Source organism: Xenia sp. Carnegie-2017, unplaced genomic scaffold (genome assembly GCF_021976095.1).
Source record: "Xenia sp. Carnegie-2017 unplaced genomic scaffold, XeniaSp_v1 HiC_scaffold_16, whole genome shotgun sequence".
In the NCBI taxonomy this organism is placed as follows: domain Eukaryota; kingdom Metazoa; phylum Cnidaria; class Anthozoa; order Malacalcyonacea; family Xeniidae; genus Xenia; species Xenia sp. Carnegie-2017.
The window spans coordinates 14,072,168-14,099,193 of NW_025813469.1; the positions used below are offsets into that span (position 1 = coordinate 14,072,168).

Consider the following 27,026-nt stretch of genomic DNA (forward strand, 5'->3'; position numbering starts at 1 on the left):
CTTCGTATCGCTTCTTTTCTCTCGTTTAGATTTTGTACGATTCACTCTTTTTTTTTCCACTACATGGTGTATAAGGTGTTATAATAATTATCACAATTCCTTTGATTTTCAGGCTTAAATATTTTATTTTATCTTTCATTCTTCAAACATTCATTTCCTTGTGCACTAACTAAATCATCTTTCTTCAACGCTATTATTATTAGTAGTATTTTGCATTTCTTTTATTACATCTTGTTTCTTGCAATTATAAAATATCAATTCGTCATCTGCTCAACATATCCAGCTATCAGCATTTACGTGTGGTAGTCACAGAATTTAGCGCACTTACCGAAGTTTTTCTTGGGTAATCTTCGTTGTCAGTTTTACTTGTTTTGCTTTTCTTCTCTGGTACATTTCTCTACGTCTTGACTTTTCACTTTTGTTCCATATACTCTTTTCAAAATCACATTTAGTTTCGAGGCGCTCACAACAACCGTTGTTAGCACATTGCCTTGCTCATCCGTTTTTCTTAACAGGTTTTGTGCATTTTACAAGTATGCCTTTATTTTGCGCAGAATTTCTTTCCTGTCGCAACCCCTTTTAGTCGCCTTTTACGACATGCAGAGGATACAGTGAGTGTATTCTAATGCTCCACACACTGGGCAATTGAGATGTTTCCACCTTTTGCATACGCTTCTTCATGTTTACTTTCTCGCATTGTTTTTACTTAAATATTTTTTTGTTTATTGCATTCATCTTTTATGCTTAATAAACCGCATTGTCGTTACACTCATTTGCATCATAAGCGTATTTATGAAAAACAGTACCAATAATAACCGAATCAGTTATTGCGATAAACCAAACACAAAATAACAAATGCAAAATCTATTTAAAACCATGCTATTTAAATTCCTGGCGATCTTCCTCTAATATTATTATACTAACTTAAAGACCGATTAATGAAAGCCGTCATGCCAATAATAAAATTTTTATTTCCAATAATGATAAAGAGAATGAGAAATACGTCTCATTCACTGAACATTATTTAGAGTGTCCTCACTGCCATCAGTAAATGCTTCTCCCATCATTTCAGGGAGGCGGGCATTTCATTTACTGATAGAGGGGACAAGCTGCAAAATAAATACTTATACCATGCACTCATGTGATCCGCCAGGACTACGCTAACCTGACGTTGACTTCTTTTCTGTTGAGTGGATGTCTAAGAATCGGTATTTTGGTAGATTTTATCTTTAAAGAACCATGTCCTGAAATCCACAGTTGTTACGTTCATCCATACAGATTTACCATCATGGAATTACACAGTGTTGAACCATAAAGAATCCTTTCGAAAAGAAACGAACTATCAAGTACACAAAAAATCTTATTTTAAGTCTCAATTTTGATCATTTTTTAGTACCAACCTCTATTCCTGAATAGATAATCTGTCCCATTTGGTATGCAACTACAATATATTCACATATAATTCATTTGGGCAAATCTGTAACAAAACATTTTATAACGTAAGATTATGAATGTCATAAATGCTCTAAATGATTTTTAAAACCTTTACTAAAAATATACCTTTAAAAAGTTTTTGGTCGACAAGTTACATGTTGACAGAGGTATTAACCACCATGGTAAAAAGTCTAGATTTGAATGTTAAAAAAATTGCAAAAATATTGTAAAATTATTCGCTATTAATGAGATGTATTTGTTTTTCGTGTTTTTCTAGTTACTTATGAGATACTCGCAGTTTTGTGGAAGTGCTTGAGTTAACGGCAGTAATTTTGTGTTGAGAGTTGCCTACCTTGTCAAAATATACGAACTTCAAGACCAAACATATGTGGAAGTCACTTCAAGACCAAATCATGTGCGTGACAAACATTGCACAAAAATCAAAAAATCTGTTTACTGTTTACAAATATGACCTGCAAAACTTCTATTCTTGTTCGCAAAGTGACGCGTAAACAAAAAATAAAATAAGATAAATCGTCATAAAATGTAAAATAGTGAAGATTTTTCAAGCTAAAGAGTCCTATATATATATTCTCGCAAAATCAGTATTACAGATTCGTTGATATTATTATTGACAAATAGAGCTGCAGCTGCTCAGCAAAATTCAGTGTATTTCACAGTAAAAAAGACCGCTCAATCAAAATTTTCACAAAGTCACAACGACAACGAACTTTCTCGTGCTATTTTCTTACATGGCCAAACTTCATACTCGTTGTCGTAGTTTTACTAAAGCTCTCTAATTATTTTTTATGCTACAATTACACTTTGCTAAGCTTATCTGAGTACATGTGCAATAAACGTGACTGCAGAGAAAAAAACACGTGATTCAGTTCAAAACATGGGGAAAGTTTTTATTGATTTAGTTAACCACACAATTTTCAATTATCGTTTAATAGCTACTTTTTACTGTTGAACTGATCGAAAATGAACCTTGTGGATATATTTAAGGGGGGTGCATGCGCAATCAATAATCTTCAATTAGCCTGACTTATCAATGGCATTAACCACCCCTTTCAATATGAAACTCAAAGAATGTCAACTTAATTTCATGCTATTAGAGTCAGCATGCTATTAAACTCGGAACCGTTTAAATCAAACTGATATTGGACGATAGGGAAGAAAGACTATAACTTTTCTTGCCATACTTTTGTTGGGAAAATGAAATTATTTTAGCGTTATCTTCTTATTGCAGACAAAAAACGTCCCTCAGTTTTTAATTAACAAAATACGCATTCACTGATATTAACTTATAATGAGTCAAGATTATATGAACTTGACAGCTAATTTTCAGGGAATCCTTCAGTTTCTCAATAAACACCACTCTCAATAACAACACTTTTCCAATAATGATAAAGAGAATGAGAAATACGTCTCATTCACTGAACATTATTTAGAGTGTCCTCACTGCCATCAGTAAATGCTTCTCCCATCATTTCAGGGAGGCGGGCATTTCATTTACTGATAGAGGGGACAAGCTGCAAAATAAATACTTATACCATGCACTCATGTGATCCGCCAGGACTACGCTAACCTGACGTTGACTTCTTTTCTGTTGAGTGGATGTCTAAGAATCGGTATTTTGGTAGATTTTATCTTTAAAGAACCATGTCCTGAAATCCACAGTTGTTACGTTCATCCATACAGATTTACCATCATGGAATTACACAGTGTTGAACCATAAAGAATCCTTTCGAAAAGAAACGAACTATCAAGTACACAAAAAATCTTATTTTAAGTCTCAATTTTGATCATTTTTTAGTACCAACCTCTATTCCTGAATAGATAATCTGTCCCATTTGGTATGCAACTACAATATATTCACATATAATTCATTTGGGCAAATCTGTAACAAAACATTTTATAACGTAAGATTATGAATGTCATAAATGCTCTAAATGATTTTTAAAACCTTTACTAAAAATATACCTTTAAAAAGTTTTTGGTCGACAAGTTACATGTTGACAGAGGTATTAACCACCATGGTAAAAAGTCTAGATTTGAATGTTAAAAAAATTGCAAAAATATTGTAAAATTATTCGCTATTAATGAGATGTATTTGTTTTCGTGTTTTCTAGTTACTTATGAGATACTCGCAGTTTTGTGGAAGTGCTTGAGTTAACGGCAGTAATTTTGTGTTGAGAGTTGCCTACCTTGTCAAAATATACGAACTTCAAGACCAAACATATGTGGAAGTCACTTCAAGACCAAATCATGTGCGTGACAAACATTGCACAAAAATCAAAAAATCTGTTTACTGTTTACAAATATGACCTGCAAAACTTCTATTCTTGTTCGCAAAGTGACGCGTAAACAAAAAATAAAATAAGATAAATCGTCATAAAATGTAAAATAGTGAAGATTTTTCAAGCTAAAGAGTCCTATATATATATTCTCGCAAAATCAGTATTACAGATTCGTTGATATTATTATTGACAAATAGAGCTGCAGCTGCTCAGCAAAATTCAGTGTATTTCACAGTAAAAAAGACCGCTCAATCAAAATTTTCACAAAGTCACAACGACAACGAACTTTCTCGTGCTATTTTCTTACATGGCCAAACTTCATACTCGTTGTCGTAGTTTTACTAAAGCTCTCTAATTATTTTTTATGCTACAATTACACTTTGCTAAGCTTATCTGAGTACATGTGCAATAAACGTGACTGCAGAGAAAAAAACACGTGATTCAGTTCAAAACATGGGGAAAGTTTTTATTGATTTAGTTAACCACACAATTTTCAATTATCGTTTAATAGCTACTTTTTACTGTTGAACTGATCGAAAATGAACCTTGTGGATATATTTAAGGGGGGTGCATGCGCAATCAATAATCTTCAATTAGCCTGACTTATCAATGGCATTAACCACCCCTTTCAATATGAAACTCAAAGAATGTCAACTTAATTTCATGCTATTAGAGTCAGCATGCTATTAAACTCGGAACCGTTTAAATCAAACTGATATTGGACGATAGGGAAGAAAGACTATAACTTTTCTTGCCATACTTTTGTTGGGAAAATGAAATTATTTTAGCGTTATCTTCTTATTGCAGACAAAAAACGTCCCTCAGTTTTTAATTAACAAAATACGCATTCACTGATATTAACTTATAATGAGTCAAGATTATATGAACTTGACAGCTAATTTTCAGGGGAATCCTTCAGTTTCTCAATAAACACCACTCTCAATAACAACACTTTTTCCAATAATGATAAAGAGAATGAGAAATACGTCTCATTCACTGAACATTATTTAGAGTGTCCTCACTGCCATCAGTAAATGCTTCTCCCATCATTTCAGGGAGGCGGGCATTTCATTTACTGATAGAGGGGACAAGCTGCAAAATAAATACTTATACCATGCACTCATGTGATCCGCCAGGACTACGCTAACCTGACGTTGACTTCTTTTTCTGTTGAGTGGATGTCTAAGAATCGGTATTTTGGTAGATTTTATCTTTAAAGAACCATGTCCTGAAATCCACAGTTGTTACGTTCATCCATACAGATTTACCATCATGGAATTACACAGTGTTGAACCATAAAGAATCCTTTCGAAAAGAAACGAACTATCAAGTACACAAAAAATCTTATTTTAAGTCTCAATTTTGATCATTTTTTAGTACCAACCTCTATTCCTGAATAGATAATCTGTCCCATTTGGTATGCAACTACAATATATTCACATATAATTCATTTGGGCAAATCTGTAACAAAACATTTTATAACGTAAGATTATGAATGTCATAAATGCTCTAAATGATTTTTAAAACCTTTACTAAAAATATACCTTTAAAAAGTTTTTGGTCGACAAGTTACATGTTGACAGAGGTATTAACCACCATGGTAAAAAGTCTAGAAGAGACAATCCATAAGAATGTTAATATTTTATAGAAAAAGATATAAATGCACTGGTAATATGGAAAAAAATGAACAAGTAAATTTCATAATACTACCTCTATTTCTTTATGTTTCCTCTTGAGATTCCTTAAAGTAAAAACTTTTCCATCGTTGTTCATCATTGGAAAACCATGTCGGTTGTACTGTTGAAGTTTGTGCCTGGTTAATAATAAATCTGGAGGTATTTTAGTAGTGGTAAAGAATATTATTTTGTTAAAACTATAAACACTTTACACGAAAGTTTTGATATTTGTATTTAAACAAACGTGACTATCTACTTACACAGAATAAGTTCTCTAAATACATAAAAGATGTAGACAGAATCGTTTTATTTTTTCAATACCTATTTACAAATTCTTCTTGGAAAACAAATTATGGAGCTTTTCTTGACACGTTTTAAGGTCTTCCAGTAAGTTTCTTTAATTTCTATTAAACCATGACCAAATTTCGTCATTCCTCATATTCTTTCATGCTGACCAATCCTTTTTTTCAATCTTTAGTTGACGGAAAATAGATAAATTTCGTAAAACTTTTTATATAATCTAGACAGCTGTTTTAACTTTTTTATTTACAAAATCTACGAATATTGACTTACACCGAAACAAGTGTCTATATACAGCAATATCTTGACTGTTGGATAACTTTATTTTCAATATCTATTTACATTAACAACATCATTGGGAAGAAAACCTTCATCTTTCATTGTGAATAGCAGGTTCTTCAACCTTATCCTTCTTCTTTTAGACTTTCTCTTTTTCATAACCACAGTGCCGTTTAATACGATTTTATACGATTTTTATTTTACTTTAACTCATTGTTTCAGTTTTTAAATTATTCCAGATTCTTTCGTGCATTTTGACCACCATGATCATCTGCCTCTCATTTTTTCTTTGTCTTTTTCTTCCATAATCACTCAGTATTAAACCCAAGTCCTTTCAAGCCGGCGTTTTCCATTCTTCGTATCGCTTCTTTTCTCTCGTTTAGCTTTTGTACAATTCACTCTTTTGTTTCCACTACGTTGTGTATAAGGTGTTATCATAATGATAATAATTCCTTTGATTTTCAGGCTTAAACATTTTATTTTATCTTTCATTCTTTAAACATTTACTTCTTTTTGCACTAACTAATTCATCTTTTTTCAACGATAATATTATTATTATTATTTATTTGCATTTCTTTCATTACATCTTCTTTCCTGCAATTATGAAGTATATATCTGTCATCGGCTCAACATATCCAGCTATCAGCATTTACGTGTGATGTTCACAGAATTTAGCGTACTTACCGAAGTTTTGCTTGGGTAATCTTCGTTGTCAATTTACTCCTTTTGCTTTTCTTTTCTGGTACATTTCTCTACGTCTTGACTTTTCATTTTTGTTCCATATACTCTTTTCGAAATCACCTTTAGTTTCGAGGCGCTCACATCAACCGTTGTTAGCACATTGCCTTGCTCATCCGTTTTTCTTAACAGGTTTCGTGCATTTTACAAGTATGCCTTTATTTTGCGCAGAATGTCATTCCTGTCGCAACCCCTTTTAGTCGCCTTTTACGACATGCAGAGGATACAGTGAGTGTATTCTAATGCCCCACACACTGGGCAATTGAGAATGTTTCCACATTTTGCATAACGCTTCTTCATGTTTACTTTCTCGCATTGTTTTTACTTAAATATATTTTTGTTTGTTGCATTCATCTTTTATGCTTAATAAACCGCATTGTCGTTACACTCATTTGCATCATAAGCGTATTTATGAAAAACAGTACCAATAATAACCGAATCAGTTATTGCGATAAACCAAACACAAAATAAAAAATGCAAAATCTATTTAAAACCATGCTATTTAAATTCCTGGCCATCTTCCTCTAATATTATTATACTAACTTAAAGACCGATTAATGAAAACCGTCATGCCAATAATATAACTTTTACTTCCAATAATGATAAAAAGAATGAGAAATACGTCTCATCCGCTGAACATTATTTAGAGTGTCCTCACTGCCATCAGTAAATGCTTCTCCCATCATTTCAGGGAGGCGGGCATTTCATTTACTGATAGAGGGGACAAGCCGCAAAATAAATACTTATACCATGCACTCATGTGATCCGCCAGGACTACGCTAACCTGACGTTGACTTCCTTTTCTGTTGAGTGGATGTCTAAGAATCGGTATTTTGGTAGATTTTATCTTTAAAGAACCATGTCCTGAAATCCACAGTTGTTACGTTCATCCATACAGATTTACCATCATGGAATTCCACTGTGTTGAACCATAAAGAATCCTTTCGAAAAGAAACGAACTATCAAGTACACAAAAAATCTTATTTTAAGTCTCAATTTTGATCATTTTTTAGTACCAACCTCTATTCTTGAATAGATAATCTGTCACATTTGGTATGCAACTACAATATATTCACATATAATTCATTTGGGCAAATCTGTAACAAAACATTTTATAACGTAAGATTATGAATGTCATAAATGCTCTAAATGATTTTTAAAACCTTTACTAAAAATATACCTTTAAAAAGTTTTTGGTCGACAAGTTACATGTTGACAGAGGTATTAACCACCATGGTAAAAAGTCTAGAAGAGACAATCCATAAGAATGTTAATATTTTATAGAAAAAGATATAAATGCACTGGTAATATGGAAAAAAATGAACAAGTAAATTTCATAATACTACCTCTATTTCTTTATGTTTCCTCTTGAGATTCCTTAAAGTAAAACTTTTCCATCGTTGTTCATCATTGGAAAACCATGTCGGTTGTACTGTTGAAGTTTGTGCCTGGTTAATAATAAATCTGGAGGTATTTTAGTAGTGGTAAAGAATATTATTTTGTTAAAACTATAAACACTTTACACGAAAGTTTTGATATTTGTATTTAAACAAACGTGACTATCTACTTACACAGAATAAGTTCTCTAAATACATAAAAGATGTAGACAGAATCGTTTTATTTTTTCAATACCTATTTACAAATTCTTCTTGGAAAACAAATTATGGAGCTTTTCTTGACACGTTTTAAGGTCTTCCAGTAAGTTTCTTTAATTTCTATTAAACCATGACCAAATTTCGTCATTCCTCATATTCTTTCATGCTGACCAATCCTTTTTTTCAATCTTTAGTTGACGGAAAATAGATAAATTTCGTAAAAATTTTTATATAATCTAGACAGCTGTTTTAACTTTTTTATTTAAAAAATCTACGAATATTTACTTACACCGAAACAAGTGTCTATATACAGCAATATCTTGACTGTTGGATAACTTTATTTTCAATATCTATTTACATTAACAACATTATTGGCAAGAAAACCTTCATCTTTCATTGTGAATAGCAGGTTCTTCAACCTTATCCTTCTTCTTTTAGACTTTCTCTTTTTCATAACCACAGTGCCGTTTAATACGAATTTATACGATTTTTATTTTACTTTAACTCATTGTTTCAGTTTTTAAATTATTCCAGATTCTTTCGTGCATTTTGACCACCATGATCATCTGCGTCTCATTTTTTCTTTGTCTTTTTCTTCCATAATCACTCAGAATTAAACCCAAGTCCTTTCAAGCCGGCGTTTTCCATTCTTCGTACCGCTTCTTTTCTCTCGTTTAGCTTTTGTACAATTCACTCTTTTGTTTCCACTACGTTGTGTATAAGGTGTTATCATAATGATAATAATTCCTTTGATTTTCAGGCTTAAACATTTTATTTTATCTTTCATTCTTTAAACATTTACTTCTTTTTGCACTAACTAATTCATCTTTTTTCAACGATAATATTATTATTATTATTTATTTGCATTTCTTTCATTACATCTTGTTTCCTGCAATTATGAAGTATATATCTGTCATTGGCTCAACATATCCAGCTGTCAGCATTTACGTGTGATAGTCACAGAATTTAGCGTACTTACCGAAGTTTTGGTTGGGTAATCTTCGTTGGCAGTTAACTCCTTTTGCTTTTCTTCTCTGGTACATTTCTCTACGCCTTGACTTTTCATTTTTGTTCCATATACTCTGTTGAAAATCACCTTTAGTTTCCAGGCGCTCACAACAACATTTATTAGCACATTGCCTTCCTCATCCGTTTTTCTTAACAGGTTTTGTGCATTTTTTTTGCCTTCATTTTGCCTTTATTTTGCGCAGAATTTCATTCCTGTCGCAACCCCTTTTAGTCGCTTTTACGACATGCAGAGGATACAGTGAGTGTATTCTAATGCCCCACACACTGGGCAATTGAGAATGTTTCCACTTTTTGCATACGCTACTTCATGTTTACTTTCTTGCATTGTTTTTACTTAAATATATTTTTGTTTCTTGCATTCATGTTTTATGCTTAATAAGCCGCATTGTCTTTACACTCATTTGCATCATAAGCGTATTTATGAAAAACAGTACCAATAATAACCGAATCAGTTATTGCGATAAACCAAACACAAAATAAAAAATGCAAAATCTATTTAAAACCATGCTATTTAAATTCCTGGCCATCTTCCTCTAATATTATTATACAAACTTAAAGACCGATTAATGATAACCGTCATGCCAATAATAAAATTTTTATTTCCAATAATGATAAAGAGAATGAGAAATACGTCTCATTCACTGAACATTATTTAGAGTGTCCTCACTGCCATCAGTAAATGCTTCTCCCATCATTTCAGGGAGGCGGGCATTTCATTTACTGATAGAGGGGACAGGCCGCAAAATAAATACTTATCTCATGCACTCATGTGATCGCCAGGACTACGCTAACCTGACGTTGACTTCCTTTTCCATTGAGTGGATGTCTAAGAATCGGTATTTTGGTAGATTTTATCTTTAAAGAACCATGTCCTGAAATCCACAGTTGTTACGTTCATCCATACAGATTTACCATCATGGAATTACACAGTGTTGAACCATAAAGAATCCTTTCAAAAAGAAACGAACTATCAAGTACACAAAAAATCTTATTTTAAGTCTCAATTTGTTGTTTTCGTTCCTTCGACGAGTTAAAATCCCACAATGCACTCGTTGTGTTTTTCAGTTATTGTTGTAGTCATCCAGAAAGACAAATCCACCATATTTGAATGACCCATTGACCAATCCGCAATGTTGAATCCCACAAGAATGACAACGTGCAAAATGTTTGCAAAATTCTATTGTGATCCACTACGATGGAAGTCAAAACCTTTATTATTTCTTTAAGTAGGTATTGTACCATGCGTACTTTTTATTCGTCCATAGTGGTTGAGATCATTGTAATTTTTTAAGTCAAGGGTGGACAGTTCAGTGCTTTGGAAGCAACGGTGTTCCAAAAACATATCTTGCAGAATTGAGTAATATGATTTGCCAATCTTCATAACTCGCCAGCTAAAATGTACGTACGCAGAAATTAAAAATCAATATGATTGAGAACTATTTTCAAATGTGATATGTATAAGTAACAGGATGGTTTCCTGTGCAAATTCAAAAAAAAACAAGCACGAGTGAGTTTTTATGTAACCATAAAAATCACAAGAGTCAGAAGGACGAGTACAGTTTGAATACTTTGAAAAACTCACATGTCTATGTTTTCAAAATTGTTCGAGAAACTATGCTGTTTTCTCTACATACAAGTAGCAAAACTACTGATGTCTCATGTCTCCTTACAATAAACATTTTAGTTTCCTTTTCAGCCTCAATGCATGCAAAAAGACCTCTGTCTGTTATTTCTCGGTATGAACTTAGTAACGTTAAGTTTACCTTTAAATTTCGGATTTATACAACGAATTAGCCTTGACGAAACTTTAAGTTGAAGGCTCTTCTTGTCAGTGTTGTGAAAAATGACAATTGAAATCACGATTATTATTCACGTAGTAGATGATGATCAAGACAATGAACCCATTTTTCGGATCTATAAAATATAGAAATTATAAGATACTATAAGACATGCGCACTTGTGATTTGAACGGAGGCAATTGTAAGGGCATTTTAACAGAAATAAATGTTTCGTAGGCCACAAATACACTATGTAAAGCCAGTCTTAACTAGGCACATGAGCTTGGCTTGACACTATACAGACACAAACACGTAATTAACTTCAATAACATGTGGACCGTTTTTATTTTTATAATTTAACGACACGATTTCAATTGTTGTTTCTTAATTTTTTTGTTGAATTGATTAAAAACTAATCACATGCATATAATTATAGGGAAAATCACACGCACACCAGTACTTCTCCCACTTCCGGATATAGACTTGAGTTATGAATGCATTCGCTTCTCTTTTATCATGAAAATCAAAAGATGTATGCTTCAGTTTTCTCAGAGTAGCAATTTGCCAGGAAGAAGGGAATGGGCACTACTGGTGTTGGGAAAGTTAAATTATTGTCTGTAACTTTTTTTTTCTTGTAAACATAAAAACCACTAAGCTCTTCGCCACTTAGCAAAATACGCAAACATTGAGTTTGAATTAAAATGAATTAAAATCATATATGAGCTTAATGACTGTCAGGGGATTTCTTTGTTTAGAAATACTATTTTCAATGACAACACTTTTTTTAAGGTAAAAAAAGATTATAAGAAAACTCTTCAAACATTTACTGTGCACATTTGAGAAAGGAAAGACTTGTATTTTATTTCCAGTTTAACAGAAACTAATGTTTTGTACGCTACAAATTCACTTGGTTAAGTCCATCTTTACATGCGCATGCGTCTACAGAGAAACTAGCACTTGATTAAGCTCAAAAACATGAGGACAGACTTCACTTATTTATTGAATTCAACCTTCAATTTTCCAATTATTGTTTATTACTTTCTTCTATTGAGCTGATCAAAAAGGGACCTCAAAAATACAAGTATGTGGGGAGGGGTGCGCACGTACACCTCTCAATCTCCGCTGGCCCCTTAGCCTGAATTATCAATGGGCACTAGCACCGCTTACAACATGAAAGTCAAAGATTTCAACTTCATGAGATTTTTCATTGAGTTTCTATGTGTCTTTGAATAAGCATGCAATTAATTTCAATTCAAACCGTTTACAACAAAATACCGGTCGATCGGGAAATAGGCAATGGGCACTAATTCTTCCCGCATTAATGTTCTTGGGAAAATGAAACTATAATGTCGGTAACAGAAATTAGGTGTTAAGCAGAGACTACGAATTCTACTGGTACAGTGAAGTGCGTCAATTTAGAGAGAAAATACATAGCCGTCATCCATCTGAGTAAGATGTTATTTAATCGTAGTCGCGACTACAATAAGTAAAGAAAGTAGGTATAATTTTTCAATGTGTAAGAAAATTAGAGTACAGTAGTACTATCCAGGTTTACTACGAAACGTTTTTGAGCGCAGTTGTTCATTTAAAACATGGGTAGCCAGAAACCTGTTTAGGTTTTTTACGATATCGATTTATGTAAAAAGTAAATACATTTTTTGATTTATGAGCAATCTCACGTGACTTCCACGGGGGAGAAAGCGGGATCTCATGTAACTTCCACGGGGGAGCAAGCGGGATCTCACGTAACTTCCACGGGGGAGCAAGCGGGGTCTCACGTGACTTCCACGGGGGAGCAAACGGGATCTCACGTGACTTCACGTATGTTTTTTATATTTTGATCTGATCAGGTTGGCAACTCTCAAGTTCTCAATACAAATTTACCGACTGTTTACTCTAACACTTTCACAAAACCGTAAATATCTCATAAATAAATGACAAAAACACGAAAAATGAATTTGCAGTTATTTAACATTCAAATGTATTTCTATGCATATGAAAAATGCTAGTGTTTTTAGGGTTTGTGGCAAATATTTTTTAAAACCTATGCTTTGGTCACTTATCTAAACATTGTTCAATCTGCGATGCGTGCGAGCATTTAAAGTTATGACGAATGTCAAAACCAAGCATATGCTTTGAAAAACATTTGCCACAAGCCCACATAGGCAGCCCAGAAATCTGTTTGAGTCTTCTATTCAATCGATTCATGTAAATAGTAAATAGATTTTTTAATTTATGTGCATTGCATCTCGCGTGAGTTACACGTATGTGTGATTTTAAGGGTTGATTGATTGATTGATTAAACTTTATTAAAAAGAGGGTAACACGTGACACAACAAGTGTGAAAAACTTGTGGCCCTCAAACTAACAAACTACGAGATAAATTACAATTTGAAAACCAGAATTACACAAGACTAAAAATACTAAAAAACTAAATAATAAATTATTCTATGAGCATATCTGAATTAGCTTTATCATAAAGTTTCTTTTTAAAAAGTGTAGCTGATGAAAGTTTACGCATAGTAAGAGGTAGACTGTTCCAAAAGCGACTTGCAGTAGCAGCAAAAGATCGCCCACCATCATTTTGTCTCTTCGTTTTGGGTAAACAAATAGTTAAGTCTTTATAACGAGTATTTCTATTGTGGCGACTGGCATTTGTTGGTAGAATATCAATAATATAAGATGGACAGTTACCATAGAAACGTTTAAACGTTTGCAATGTTTGTCACGCACATGATTTCGCGTGACTTCCACATATGTTTGGTCTTAAAGGTCATCGATATTTTGACAAGGTTGGCAACTCTTAACACAAAATTACCGATTGTCTACACAAACACTTTCACAAAAGCTTAAATATCTTATAATTAAATGACATAACACAAAAACAAATACAGCTCATTAATAACAAATAATTTTACAATGTTTTTGAAGCTTTTTTAACATTCAAATGTATTTCTATGCATATAAAAAATCCGAATGTTTTTAAGGTTTGTGGCAAATATTTTGCAAAACCTATCGTTTGGTCAGTTATCTAAACATTCGTCAGATTTTTGAATGCTCAAGCGCATCGCAGATTGGCTACAACTGTTTTTGCATGACTTCAGATTGGCTACAATTTTTTCTATTGTTTTCCCATAAATTCAGCCAACTCGCGATGCGTTTGAGCATTCAAAAATATGACGAATATTTAGATAAGTAAGTGTGACCAAAAGACAGGTTTTGCCACAAACCCTAAAAACATTCGCATTTTTCATATGCATAGAAAACATTTGAATGTTAAAAAAATTGCAAAAATATTGTAAAATTATTCGCTATTAATGAGATGTATTTGTTTTTCGTGTTTTTCTAGTTACTTATGAGATACTCGCAGTTTTGTGGAAGTGCTTGAGTTAACGGCAGTAATTTTGTGTTGAGAGTTGCCTACCTTGTCAAAATATACGAACTTCAAGACCAAACATATGTGGAAGTCACTTCAAGACCAAATCATGTGCGTGACAAACATTGCACAAAAATCAAAAAATCTGTTTACTGTTTACAAATATGACCTGCAAAACTTCTATTCTTGTTCGCAAAGTGACGCGTAAACAAAAAATAAAATAAGATAAATCGTCATAAAATGTAAAATAGTGAAGATTTTTCAAGCTAAAAGTCCTATATATATATTCTCGCAAAATCAGTATTACAGATTCGTTGATATTATTATTGACAAATAGAGCTGCAGCTGCTCAGCAAAATTCAGTGTATTTCACAGTAAAAAAGACCGCTCAATCAAAATTTTCACAAAGTCACAACGACAACGAACTTTCTCGTGCTATTTTCTTACATGGCCAAACTTCATACTCGTTGTCGTAGTTTTACTAAAGCTCTCTAATTATTTTTTATGCTACAATTACACTTTGCTAAGCTTATCTGAGTACATGTGCAATAAACGTGACTGCAGAGAAAAAAACACGTGATTCAGTTCAAAACATGGGGAAAGTTTTTATTGATTTAGTTAACCACACAATTTTCAATTATCGTTTAATAGCTACTTTTTACTGTTGAACTGATCGAAAATGAACCTTGTGGATATATTTAAGGGGGGTGCATGCGCAATCAATAATCTTCAATTAGCCTGACTTATCAATGGCATTAACCACCTTTCAATATGAAACTCAAAGAATGTCAACTTAATTTCATGCTATTAGAGTCAGCATGCTATTAAACTCGGAACCGTTTAAATCAAACTGATATTGGACGATAGGGAAGAAAGACTATAACTTTTCTTGCCATACTTTTGTTGGGAAAATGAAATTATTTTAGCGTTATCTTCTTATTGCAGACAAAAAACGTCCCTCAGTTTTTAATTAACAAAATACGCATTCACTGATATTAACTTATAATGAGTCAAGATTATATGAACTTGACAGCTAATTTTCAGGGGAATCCTTCAGTTTCTCAATAAACACCACTCTCAATAACAACACTTTTTCAAATGGTGATTTTCCCACCCTTTTTCTCCTTACACAAACGCTATTAAAGCTACGACAACTTTGACACTTAGCTACTGAATGATTGACTGGTCAAGAAAATAAAAAATTAATCACACAGTGCTGGTATGCAGTATGGATTGGCAACAAATTTTAATGAGAAAGAATACTAAAACTTATACAGAAATTTGCTCATTAAATTTTAACACTTTATTCGCCGCCATTAACATAACCTTATAATGGCTTCCATTTGAACCTTGGTCATAAAACGCGAAGAGGATATTCATATTCTTTCTAAAACATCCAAGCTCTTTCAATAGCATTTATTGCGACAAAGAAACTACATTCCACGTTTAGAAATAAGAGGTTGAATGTTGGACAAAACTCGTAGCATTTGCCGACATGGCGAACATTTGATGCAACAACAAGATTTTCGCTAAATATATGAACTCTGTGACGTCCAAACGTATACACTTGGTTAAGTGGTAGAAAATACACATTGACGTTCTCAAAAGGACCTATTTTGCCGCCTTCGATACTAAACATTGGCCTAATTAAAAACATTTCACGAAATATGACAAATTCTGTAAAACGAAAAACGCGAGAAACGACAAATATCCCGACTTTGTTTTTACATGCTCGCAAACGAGTAAACAGCTTTAGTGTTATGCATTTACTTACCAAACATGTACAAATTGTCCTCTGCTACGTTTCACGGCTAATAAGACTTTTAAAGCATCAAAAGTCTTGGAAATTCTTGTAATTTGAGCACGAAGCGTTGAAGGCAACTTGCGTCCTTCTCCAAATTTAGTTCTTCCCTCGGTTTGACACATGATCAAATTCTCGAATACCATTGGTTATTCCTTTCGGAAGAATATCCAATCATAGTGTGTTGAACCGTGAATAAAGTTAATATATTTGAACTAATAAGCTTTAGACCGACTCATGGTCTAGCATTGAAGAAGGAAAGCAAAAAGGAAGGGGGCAATTCTTGTCGCGATGTTTGTAGTTAAAGTCATGACCGACCAAGGTCATTTTATGGACTTTTTAAAGAAATCACTCTAAATCACTCCGGCACAAATGAATATATGAATATTGGATAACATCCTTCCTAACACACAAATACAGTTAACGTTCTAGGGACTCTCCTGATTAAAATCTTGTTATTTTTTTGTCAACTATACATTACTAGTAAATGACGGCCATTGTGGCATAAATTAGCTATGAAATGAACTTGTTCTGCTAAAACAAAGTTATTAAGCCCCTACAATGGATATATTCTAGACATATTTTATCGTTAGAAATCAGGGGCCGGTTGGCTAGATAACGTTATCCATTGGTTAGAAAAAGGTGTTTATATTTTTCTTATGACAAAGAAATTTCGTAATCTTCGAAACTGTATTTTATTTCAGTGATTGTTCAGTTCGGATCTTGTATTTTTTGGTTTTCAAAATGTTTTATAGAAGTTCAAAAAACTTGCTATCCAATGGATAACGCTATCCAGGATTCGCGCAACCTGCCCCAGGTCAAATTCCCAAGAGCAGAAAACCTATTTGTGCTTGTAACAAAGATAGGTATTATATTCATGTAGCTGACGACATGCGCGAGGACAAAAACATCGAAGGTTCCGACATGAATGACTCTTCTGTATATTCCATATTCTGTGGCTAAGATACAAAATATGACGCAATTACAACAGTAATATCAATATGGTACTCGGACATTGGTCACGGCCAAGAAATTTTCTCCATGAAAAGCTCCTTGTGAAATTCTTTATTAGAATAAGATTCCGCAAAGGGTACAATTGGTTGTGCAAAATTTAGTTTTACCCCAAACTTACTATCAAATAATATTTCTCTGTTTTGGTTTATTGAGGGTATATTGTGCAGTACATATATACAAGTCATCAAACTTTTCACTGAAACTGAACTAGTCGACAAACTCATTCATAAAAAATCTTTTTTTAAGAATTATACCACAAGTTCTAATACAACAAAAACAACATTTTGGCTTGGGATTAATTTGCCCATTTCTTGACAGCTTCAAACCACTCCTCTTCATTAGGTGTCATGATCAAACTCTAAAAAGACATCAAGAACATAATGAACATGATGAACATAATATGCAAAAAATCCTAGAAACTAACCAAAATTTAAAAAAATTGACATTTCTACATGGTGGGAAGATTTCAATTGGTTACGTTGATGTAATACATAATCAAGGTTGTGGTTATCTTCCTGAAATAACCATGGTTGTTGTTATCAGCCTGAGACAACCATGGTCGTGGTTATCAGCCTGAGATAACCATGGTTGTGGTTATCAGCCTGAGAAGACCATGGTCGTGGTTATCAGCCTGAGACAACCATGGTTGTGGTTATCTTCCTGAGATAACCATGGTTGTGGTTATCTTCCTGAGATAACCATGGTTGTGGTTATCAGCCTGAAATAACCATGGTTGGGTTATCAGCCTGAAATAACCATGGTTGTGGTTATCAGCCTGAAATAACCATGGTTGGGGTTATCAGCCTGAAATAACCATGGTTGGGGTTATCAGCCTGAAATAACCATGGTTGGGGTTATCAGCCTGAAATAACCATGGTTGTGGTTATCAGCCTGAAATAACCATGGTTGGGGTTATCAGCCTGAAATAACCATGGTTGTGGTTATCCGCCTGAAATAACCATGGTTGGGGTTATCAGCCTGAAATAACCATGGTTGTAGTTACTAACTAGAGACAATAGTTACCAGTTGAAAATTGACTCGACATGGTGAACAAAACTATGAACTTACATGCAGTGGAGGAGGCATATTTCTCTCCCACTTTCCACCATCCGGTGCATTAGGATCTAAAATGAAATATTCTTCTCTCAGTGACTTGTAAAAATTAAAAATTACATCTTACTCAAACTTCTCAACTATATCATTCTTTTAATGTAATGACATTGTTACATTTATAATAATGACATCATGACATTGTTTGGTTTGAACCTGGGAATATTGTTACATGTTTGTAGATGTAGATTGTCCAGGTTAGTAGACTCCTGAGAAGAACAGTTGGTGTTGGTGTTGACTGTCCAACTCAAGACTCTACTAACCTGGACATTCTACATCTATAAACATGTATTGTAAAATGATTAAAATTTTATCAAATGGGGACTTTCCACAATCTTTGCCTTCGCCCACCAAAAAACTTTACTTGGAAACAAAATCTCTGTTGGTGGAAATTAGTTTCCATATATGGTACCAATCTTCACAAATAAGTTATTAGTGAAAAGCTGTCAAAATCACCCATTCAGACCATTACTAATACTCCCTCAGTGAAACCCACAACCCACCACCCCAGCTGGGACATGGAAGGGCCTTATGCCAGGATTCGCAGCAATTCGACAAGAAAAACAGTTCACAGTTCCTTTTAGAATGCAGGAAATTTGACCAGGAATTTTTCCACATTCAGAGTTATAACAATTGTTTTGAAATGGAGGGAATTATGCAGCATTTGATTAGTGTTAAATGTCTCGGCGAGGAGGATAGGTGTAGGGCCAGCACGGGTTCACAATAACTGGTTCACAATTAATAATTTTAAGTCTATCTCTGTACTTTGAAGTTATTTTAGGCAAGAGTCATTATAAGAACTATACACAACAAAAGCAGCAAATTTACGGCAAGACAATTTTTGGATAAAACTTTACGTGAATACATCAAAGAGTACTTACTAATGTAAGGATCCGGATGAGATTGTCGGCGATATCTTTCTTCGCCTTCTTCAAGCAATGTGGTGATCTTGTTGCGATCTGTTTCGTATTTGTAGTGATCAAATTCAGCTCTCAGTTTCAAAGCTTCTTTCCTCCAAATCTCTCGCTCAACACACCACGATAAAAGATGTTTCATTGAACGTCTGTAAAGTCGAGTCACCCTTTGAGCATGAGTCAAACTCGCCATCTTGAATTCAGAGTTATGGGCTTTATATTCAGCTTTACATAAAGTAATCCTAAAAATCTTCCTATCCATCGACGTCATACTGGAGGCAATAAGTGGCAATGATAGATTAGACAGATACCCTCCAGAAGCCTGGTGTTATTTTAATGGTTATTTAATCACATGATACATGAAGATTTGTCGATATAATGGATGCGTTGTCTGAGCATGAAAATGCTCTAATCCATGCATCCCAGTTACTACCTACGGTAGGCTGGTATAAAGAAACATGAAACGCGTACAAAAGCAGGAAAGCTTTTACCAAACCTACCTGAGCCAGTGGTACTTACCACATCTTTATAGTTCAAGACGTTTTTCATGAAAAGAGCTCTTCCAGCAACACTAAGAACTCCGGTTGGTCTAAACCTAAAACACAACGCGTAGACGACAATTGTGTTTGTTGCACCTGACCTGACCGTGGTCCAAGATGATGTTGAAGAGAAAATTTGAATGTTTACAATTCGTTTAATAGTTTGATGTCAACGAAGAAAAAACGATGATGGATCATTGAGTCATTTAGTAGCACTTAATATAACAAGAACGACTCTTACTCATATTACTTAACTACACTTACGCAACGTCAAATCTTTAAAGTCCTCTTTGTTATTTTTCATTGTCCAGTTGCTACAGATCTGGAAAATGACGTGTAAACATCAAAACAAACAACAATGTTGGAACTTAACCACAACTTACGCATCTTTTTGATATCACGTCATTTCTATTTTGTTGGATGACGTGAAAGAAGATTCGTGGAATGAGGTTAACATGATACAGTTATTTTATAAATAGTTATGAAAAAGGATTGAAAAATTGAGGTTAGACTTATAGTTATCATAATAAAAGTAATTCTGTGAAGGAGAATTGAAAGAGTCAGGTTACCATGATACAGTTAACAAAAAAGATGTTTTTAAATGTAGATCGTCCAGGTTGGTATAGTCCTGAGAAGGACTGTTTTTGTTGTTGTTGACTGACGTTTTGACAAACTTAGCGGTAGTCATCTTCAGAGTCAAAGTAACGATACTCTTCATGCAACGATACTCCCGGGTTCAAACCATTTGGTTTAAAAGATATTTTGCATGGAACTAGTTATGTAACTGTAAAAGAAGGTTGGATGAGTGAGATTAGCCTGACAAGGCCACGATGAACGTGAAAATTCGCTCTCGTTGTAAACACATGACATTGAGGCATGACATATCTGTTGTGATGTTTAATATTTGGGAAAATTTAATCAATTTACACATGCTAAAACAGACAGTAATATATTTTTTATAAAGATCGACATGAATATACATATAAATAATAGCATAGCATAAATATAAATGTTTTTTTTATAAACATGATATGTGTCTTTCTGTAGCGTGTCGATGAATGATACTGGTCTTAAAAGTGATGAATCCAGCGTTCGTCAAAAGGTAAATTACAGCAGCTCAATGTTAAAGTAAAATTACTTTTACAGCAATACTACAGACTGTGACTTTCGTAAAGAATAAAATATTCGAATAGAAATGCTTTTTTAAGTATTTTCAACCATAAATATCACCAATATTGAGCTGTTGTATTTAGTTTGACTTTCCCTACATTCGTGGTTGCAAATATATAGTTTTTATCGAGTAAATAAGAGTAAAAAAACTTTTATAGACAATCCTCCATATTGATATACAAAATACGTCTCCCTGGGTTCACAATACCTGCGTCATGACGTCACTATGACGTTACATTGACGTCACTACGTTGAATTGCGATACTTGACTATTGTATCCATTATTTTCAAGGCCTCTCTTGTCAATGTTGTAACTTTGCTGAAAAATTGAAAGCGTGAATTTCATCAAAGGCATGATAAGATAGTAAGTTTACAGGAATCAAACTTGTACGAAAGGTTTTCACAACCTAAACTTTTTAGGCACTTGCTAACACATTTTTTACACATTTTACGCATTTACTAACTGTCGACAATAACACGACCTTTAATAAAGTATGTTTGTAAATGTAGATTGTCCAGGTTGGTATAGTCCTGAGAAGGACTGTTTTGTTGTTGTTGACTGACGTTTCGACAACCTTAGCGGTAGTCTAAGTTTTGACTCTGAAGATGACTACCGCTAAGGTTGTCGAAACGTCAGTCAACAACAACAAAAACAGTCCTTCTCAGGACTATACCAACCTGGACGATCTACATTTACAAACATGTAACGATACTCCCGGGTTCAAACCATTTTACTTTAATAAAGTATACATCTATTTTTGTGTGTTAGGGTAAAACTTTATCTGAAAACAAATAATTTTGTGTTTTTCACGGTCATTCCCAGAGAAACTAAAGCAAATGTGCTACGTCACGTCACGTGACTCACGTGTGACCCACAAAAATTAACGTTTTCGACGTACGTAGGATCTTTTAACAAGCGCTATACACTGTGAACATAGTTAGGGAAAAGTAACGAAAAAAGTATGAAATATTACATTCAATAATACTATAGTAAACTGCAATACAATCATTAACACATTGTAACAAATAATAAAAGTAGTTTCTAGATGTTTCTACGTAAGCTCTATTCTACGTAAGCTTTATTCTACGTAAGCTCTGTTCTACGTAAGCTCCATTTTACGTAAGCTCTATTCTACGTAAGCTCTATTCTACGTAGGCTCTACTCTACGTAAGCTCTAGTCTACGTAAGCTCTATTCTACGTAAGCTCTATTCTACGTAAGCTCTATTCTGCGTGGCTCTGTTCTGCGTAAGCTCTGTTCTACGTGGCTCTTCTGCGTGGCTCTGTTCTGCGTGGCTCTATTCTGCGTGGCTCTGTTCTGCGTGGCTCTTTCTGCGTGGCTCTGTTCTGCGTGCTCTGTTCTGCGTGGCTCTGTTCTGCGTGGCTCTGTTCTGCGTGCTCTGTTCTGCGTGGCTCTGTTCTGCGTGGCTCTGTTCTGCGTGAAGCTTCTGTCTGTTCGTGGCTCTATTCTGCGTAAGCTCTGTTCTGCGTGGCTCTGTTCTGCGTGGCTCTGTTCTGCGTGGCTCTGTTCTGCGTGGCTCTGTTCTGCGTGCTCTGTTCTGCGTAAGCTCTGTTCTGCGTGGCTCTGTTCTGCGTGCTCTGTTCTGCGTGGCTCTGTTCTGCGTGGCTCTGTTCTGCGTGGCTCTGTTCTGCGTGGCTCTGATTCTGCGTGGCTCTGTTCTGCGTAAGGTCTCTTCTGCGTGGCTCTGTTCTGCGTGGCTCTGTTCTGCGTGGCTCTGTTCTGCGTGGCTCTGTTCTGCGTGGCTCTGTTCTTAGCTCTGTTCTGCGTGGCTCTGTTCTGCGTGGCTCTGTTCTGCGTGGCTCTGTTCTGCGTGGCTCTGTTCTGCGTGGCTCTGTTCTGCGTGGCTCTATTCTGCGTGGCTCTTCTGCGTGGCTCTGTTCTGCGTAAGCTCATTCTGCGTGGCTCTGTTCTGCGTAAGCTCTGTTCTGCGTGGCTCTATTCTGCGTGGCTCTATTCTACGTGGCTCTGTTCTGCGTGGCTCTATTCTGCGTGGCTCTATTCTGCGTAAGCTCTGTTCTGCGTAGCTCTCTGTTCTACGTAAGCTCTATTCTACGTAGCTCTATTCTACGTAAGCTCTATTCTAAGCTCTATAAATTTAATGTGCCATACCTGAGAACTTTGCGCCAAGATGTGTATTGATATAAAGGCGATAAACTGACTCGCAATGATCGACAAGATAGAAAAACCAACTACGATACTTTGCATAGCGGTGGCGTGTAGGATCTCCTTGCACGATAAACGAGTTGAGTTAGACTTGCTTGAACCTATAAGCAATAGTTTCAAGTTTTATGTATGTTTTCCGATAACGTGGAAGTAAAAATGAACAATGAATAATTGATAATTTAGTATGACGTATTTTACTTCAGGTAGTAAAACAAGTATGAAGATTGAATTCACCATGGTGGATTAATAACCGCTCTCCTTAGTAGTAAAACAAGTATGAAGATTGAATTCACGCATGGTGGATTAATAACCGCTCTCCCCTTAGTAGTAAAACAAGTATGAAGATTGAATTCACGCATGGTGGATTAATAACCACTCTCCTTAGTAGTAAAACAAGTATGAAGATTGAATTCACACATGGTGGATTAATAACCGCCCCCTTAGTAGTAAAACAAGTATGAAGATTGAATTCACGCATGGTGGATTAATAACCGCTCTCCCTTAGTAGTAAAACAAGTTTGAAGATTGAATTCACGCATGGTGGATTAATAACCGCTCTCTCCCTTAGTAGTAAAACAAGTATGAAGATTGAATTCACGCATGGTGGATTAATAACCGCTCTCCTTAGTAGTAAAACAAGTATGAAGATTGAATTCACATGGTGGATTAATAAGCTTTTAGTAGTAAAACAAGTATGAAGATTGAATTCACGCATGGTGTATTAATAACCGCTCTCCCCTAGTAGTAAAACAAGTATGAAGATTGAATTCACGCATGGTGGATTAATAACCGCTCCTTAGTAGTAAAACAAGTATGAAGATTGAATTCACGCATGGTGGATTAATAACCGCTCTCCCCTTAGTAGTAAAACAAGTATGAAGATTGAATTCACGCATGGTGGATTAATAACCGCTCTCCCCTTAGTAGTAAAACAAGTATGAAGATTGAATTCACGCATGGTGGATTAATAACCGCTCCCCTTAGTAGTAAAACAAGTATGAAGATTGAATTCACGCATGGTGGATTAATAACCGCTCCCCTTAGTAGTAAAACAAGTATGAAGATTGAATTCACGCATGGTGGATTAATAACCGCTCCCCCCTTTTAAATAAAATCACCGTTGTGACATATAGCCTAACGTTTTAGTGTTATAATACTGCTTCAAAAATATGACATAATACAGAAACACAGATTTAAAATCGCATTATTCTAGATACAAGCACAAATATACCACGCTGAGAAGTCCAACATAATCGAAAACGAAGACATTCCGAAATTACGCTAATAGATGATACAAACAAACGAACAAAATGTTACTGAAAAATCTATAATTTAATTCAAATCCAAACCATCTTCAACAGAACTACACAAGCAGCCATGTTGGTGAGTCACACTCAACACATACATTCTCGAGTACTTTTGTGTATTTGTCATCGTTGCTGATTTTCACAATGTCCATTTTCGAAATATCTTTCTTTTTATATGTATACAATTACTCTGTCTACCCTTCCACATCCCCCAGACAACCTCTAAGACAAATTTCTAACCTGTTTGGCATACACCATTAATGTCGTCGCCGTTTTTATCATCGACTAGTTGCTGAAGGCTTAACCATTTTCGCCATTTTGGACCTTCGAGTACAACACTGGTTATTGCCAGAGCGAGGGTCAGAGATGCAAATATCATATAGAAGTAAAGCTAAAAGTGTAAAGGACAAAAAATATGCAATTTTCGCTCATTTTTAACTTTTTAAGAATGCGCTTATGAAAACTTACCATGCATTTTACTTCCAAGCAAAAAAATAAGAAAATAACCACACCCAGGATTAGCATCTGTAAATGTAAATTGAACAGAAACATGAGCATTGCAGGTTATTATTTATAATCAATAACAGTTTTGATTAAAAATGTAGACTAAGTTAACGTGTATGTTGTGATAAATGAACAACAGAATGAAAACAGTCTTTACACTGTAAAAAATATAAACTAAGATAACGTGTGTCAGGGTATGTAGTGATAAATGAACAGAGAACGAGGAAAGTATTTACACTACTTAAAATTTAACTACGATATCGAGTGTCAGTGTACATAATGATGAATGAAGAACAGAGAATGAGAACATTCTTTACACTATCTAAAATATAAACTAAGATATCGTGTGCCAGTGTAGGTAGTGATGAATGAACAACAGAGAATGAGAACAGTCTTTACACTATCCAAACTATAAACTAAGATATCGTGTGTCAGTGTAGGTTGTGATGAATGAAGAACAGAGAACAAGAACAGTCTTTACACTGTCTAAAATATAAACTAAGACGACGTGTGTCAGTGTAGGTAGTGATGAATGAAGAACAGAGAACGAGAACATTCTTTACACTGTCTAAAATATAAACTAAGATATCGTGTGTCAGTGTAGGTGGTGATGAATGAAGAACAGAGAACGAGAACATTCTTTACACTGTCTAAAATATAAACTAAGATATCGTGTGCCAGTGTAGGTAGTGATGAATGAACAACAGAGAATGAGAACAGTCTTTACACTATCCAAACTATAAACTAAGATAACGTGTGTCAGTGTAGGTTGTGATGAATGAAGAACAGAGAACAAGAACAGTCTTTACACTGTCTAAAATATAAACTAAGACGACGTGTGTCAGTGTAGGTAGTGATGAATAAACAACATAAAAAGGGAATGACACACTACGTTTAGATGTAAGCTAGAAAAATGTTTGTTAAGACTGTAAGTAATGATAAATAAAGGAGACAAAAACGGTGAACGAATAAAGTCTCTACATTAAAGTATTAAAAATATCAACAAAGATTACGAGTGTCAATGTACCTAGGTAATGATAAATGAACATAGGGTGACAACAGTCTTTGTACTAGAACAAAACTAAGCTAAAATACGCTCGTGCGATAAAGCAGAGCAGCGGAAAAGAAAAAATCTCAACGGGAAATATCAACCAAGAGAACTTAAGTACGATTGCAGGGACAACAAAGAACTAACGTACTAGAGTACATTTACATCAATCAAGGAAAAATATATAGAATAGCTAGAAGTAAAACATTTTAAATTGGTCTACCGGTATTCCAAGCCAATATTGTGTGTAGTAATACTCATAGCCTCCCGCTTCACCCATTCCATTTACAATGTCACTGTCGTAATCTTCATGATACTGGAATATAAGGCCACAAGAAATGATACCAGCGCCGAGCAGAATACAAAAAATGGCGAAAAAGCCGAGCGAGCATCTTTGAACACGAGATGCCTTCATGTCAAAAGATCAAAATCAAATGTTCACACACACAAACACACAAGATACACCGAAGAAACTAGTCAACATAGGAGATTAGAAAGCACGAAAGCTAGACTATCGATGGATGTTATGCGGATAATATGCGTCATCGTAAACAACATTTACATAAGTATTTCATTGTTTGAATAATTTTCACTCACGAATTCAACACATTTCGAATGAATGACAAAAATTTGAAATGCAAAAAATGCGCAATTTGAATTGTAAAGAGCCCCCTAACTATGACTTGGCATGCTTTGAACGCTCCGCGCACTTGTGACTTTCAAAATCAATTTCCATTAAATGAAATGAAAATTTTTCTGATTTTTGCATTTCCATACATCAACAAAAACAGCTGCAAACGAGAAGATAATGTCATTTACCGCATAAAGTTTTCGAGGGAAATATCAGCCAATATAAGCAAATATCAGCCAATATCAACAAAACGTTTAAAAAATTTCCCTACTCCTTGTTTCTGACAAAGAACGTTT

General features: G+C 34.6%; 2 protein-coding genes across 2 annotated transcripts; both read right to left on the minus strand.

Moving 5' to 3' along the window:
* Positions 1-17,448: 17,448 nt before the first annotated feature.
* LOC124437208 (NADH dehydrogenase [ubiquinone] 1 beta subcomplex subunit 9-like) lies at positions 17,449-19,561 on the minus strand. The gene is made up of 3 exons (XM_046987217.1): positions 19,315-19,561; positions 18,392-18,447; positions 17,449-17,681 (listed from the first exon to the last, which is right to left on the minus strand). Exons 1-3 carry the CDS (start codon positions 19,538-19,540, stop codon positions 17,619-17,621), a joined length of 345 nt encoding a protein of 114 aa, XP_046843173.1. The 5' UTR covers positions 19,541-19,561; the 3' UTR covers positions 17,449-17,618.
* A 1,207-nt stretch (positions 19,562-20,768) lies between these two features.
* On the minus strand, positions 20,769-26,654 carry LOC124437193. Its single transcript, XM_046987202.1, has 5 exons — positions 26,323-26,654; positions 25,016-25,072; positions 24,788-24,938; positions 23,187-23,341; positions 20,769-21,375 (listed from the first exon to the last, which is right to left on the minus strand). Exons 1-5 carry the CDS (start codon positions 26,512-26,514, stop codon positions 21,289-21,291), a joined length of 642 nt encoding a protein of 213 aa, XP_046843158.1. The 5' UTR covers positions 26,515-26,654; the 3' UTR covers positions 20,769-21,288.
* Between the last annotated feature and the right edge of the window lie 372 nt (positions 26,655-27,026).

Excerpts from the sequence above, each read along its gene's own strand:
- LOC124437208 (XM_046987217.1), bottom strand. The coding sequence starts at position 19,540 with ATGGCGAGTTTGACTCATGCTCAAAGGGTGACTCGACTTTACAGACGT. Across the intron at positions 18,448-19,314 it reads TCATCCGGATCCTTACATTA|ATCCTAATGCACCGGATGGT; the intron begins GTAAGTACTCTT and ends ATTTCATTTTAG. Across the intron at positions 17,682-18,391 it reads ATATGCCTCCTCCACTGCAT|AGTTTGATCATGACACCTAA; the intron begins GTAAGTTCATAG and ends ATGTCTTTTTAG.
- LOC124437193 (XM_046987202.1), bottom strand. The coding sequence starts at position 26,514 with ATGAAGGCATCTCGTGTTCAAAGATGCTCGCTCGGCTTTTTCGCCATT. Across the intron at positions 24,939-25,015 it reads GCTTGGAAGTAAAATGCATG|CTTTACTTCTATATGATATT; the intron begins GTAAGTTTTCAT and ends TTACACTTTTAG. Across the intron at positions 21,376-23,186 it reads TCTTGGCGCAAAGTTCTCAG|CAAAGTTACAACATTGACAA; the intron begins GTATGGCACATT and ends TCAATTTTTCAG.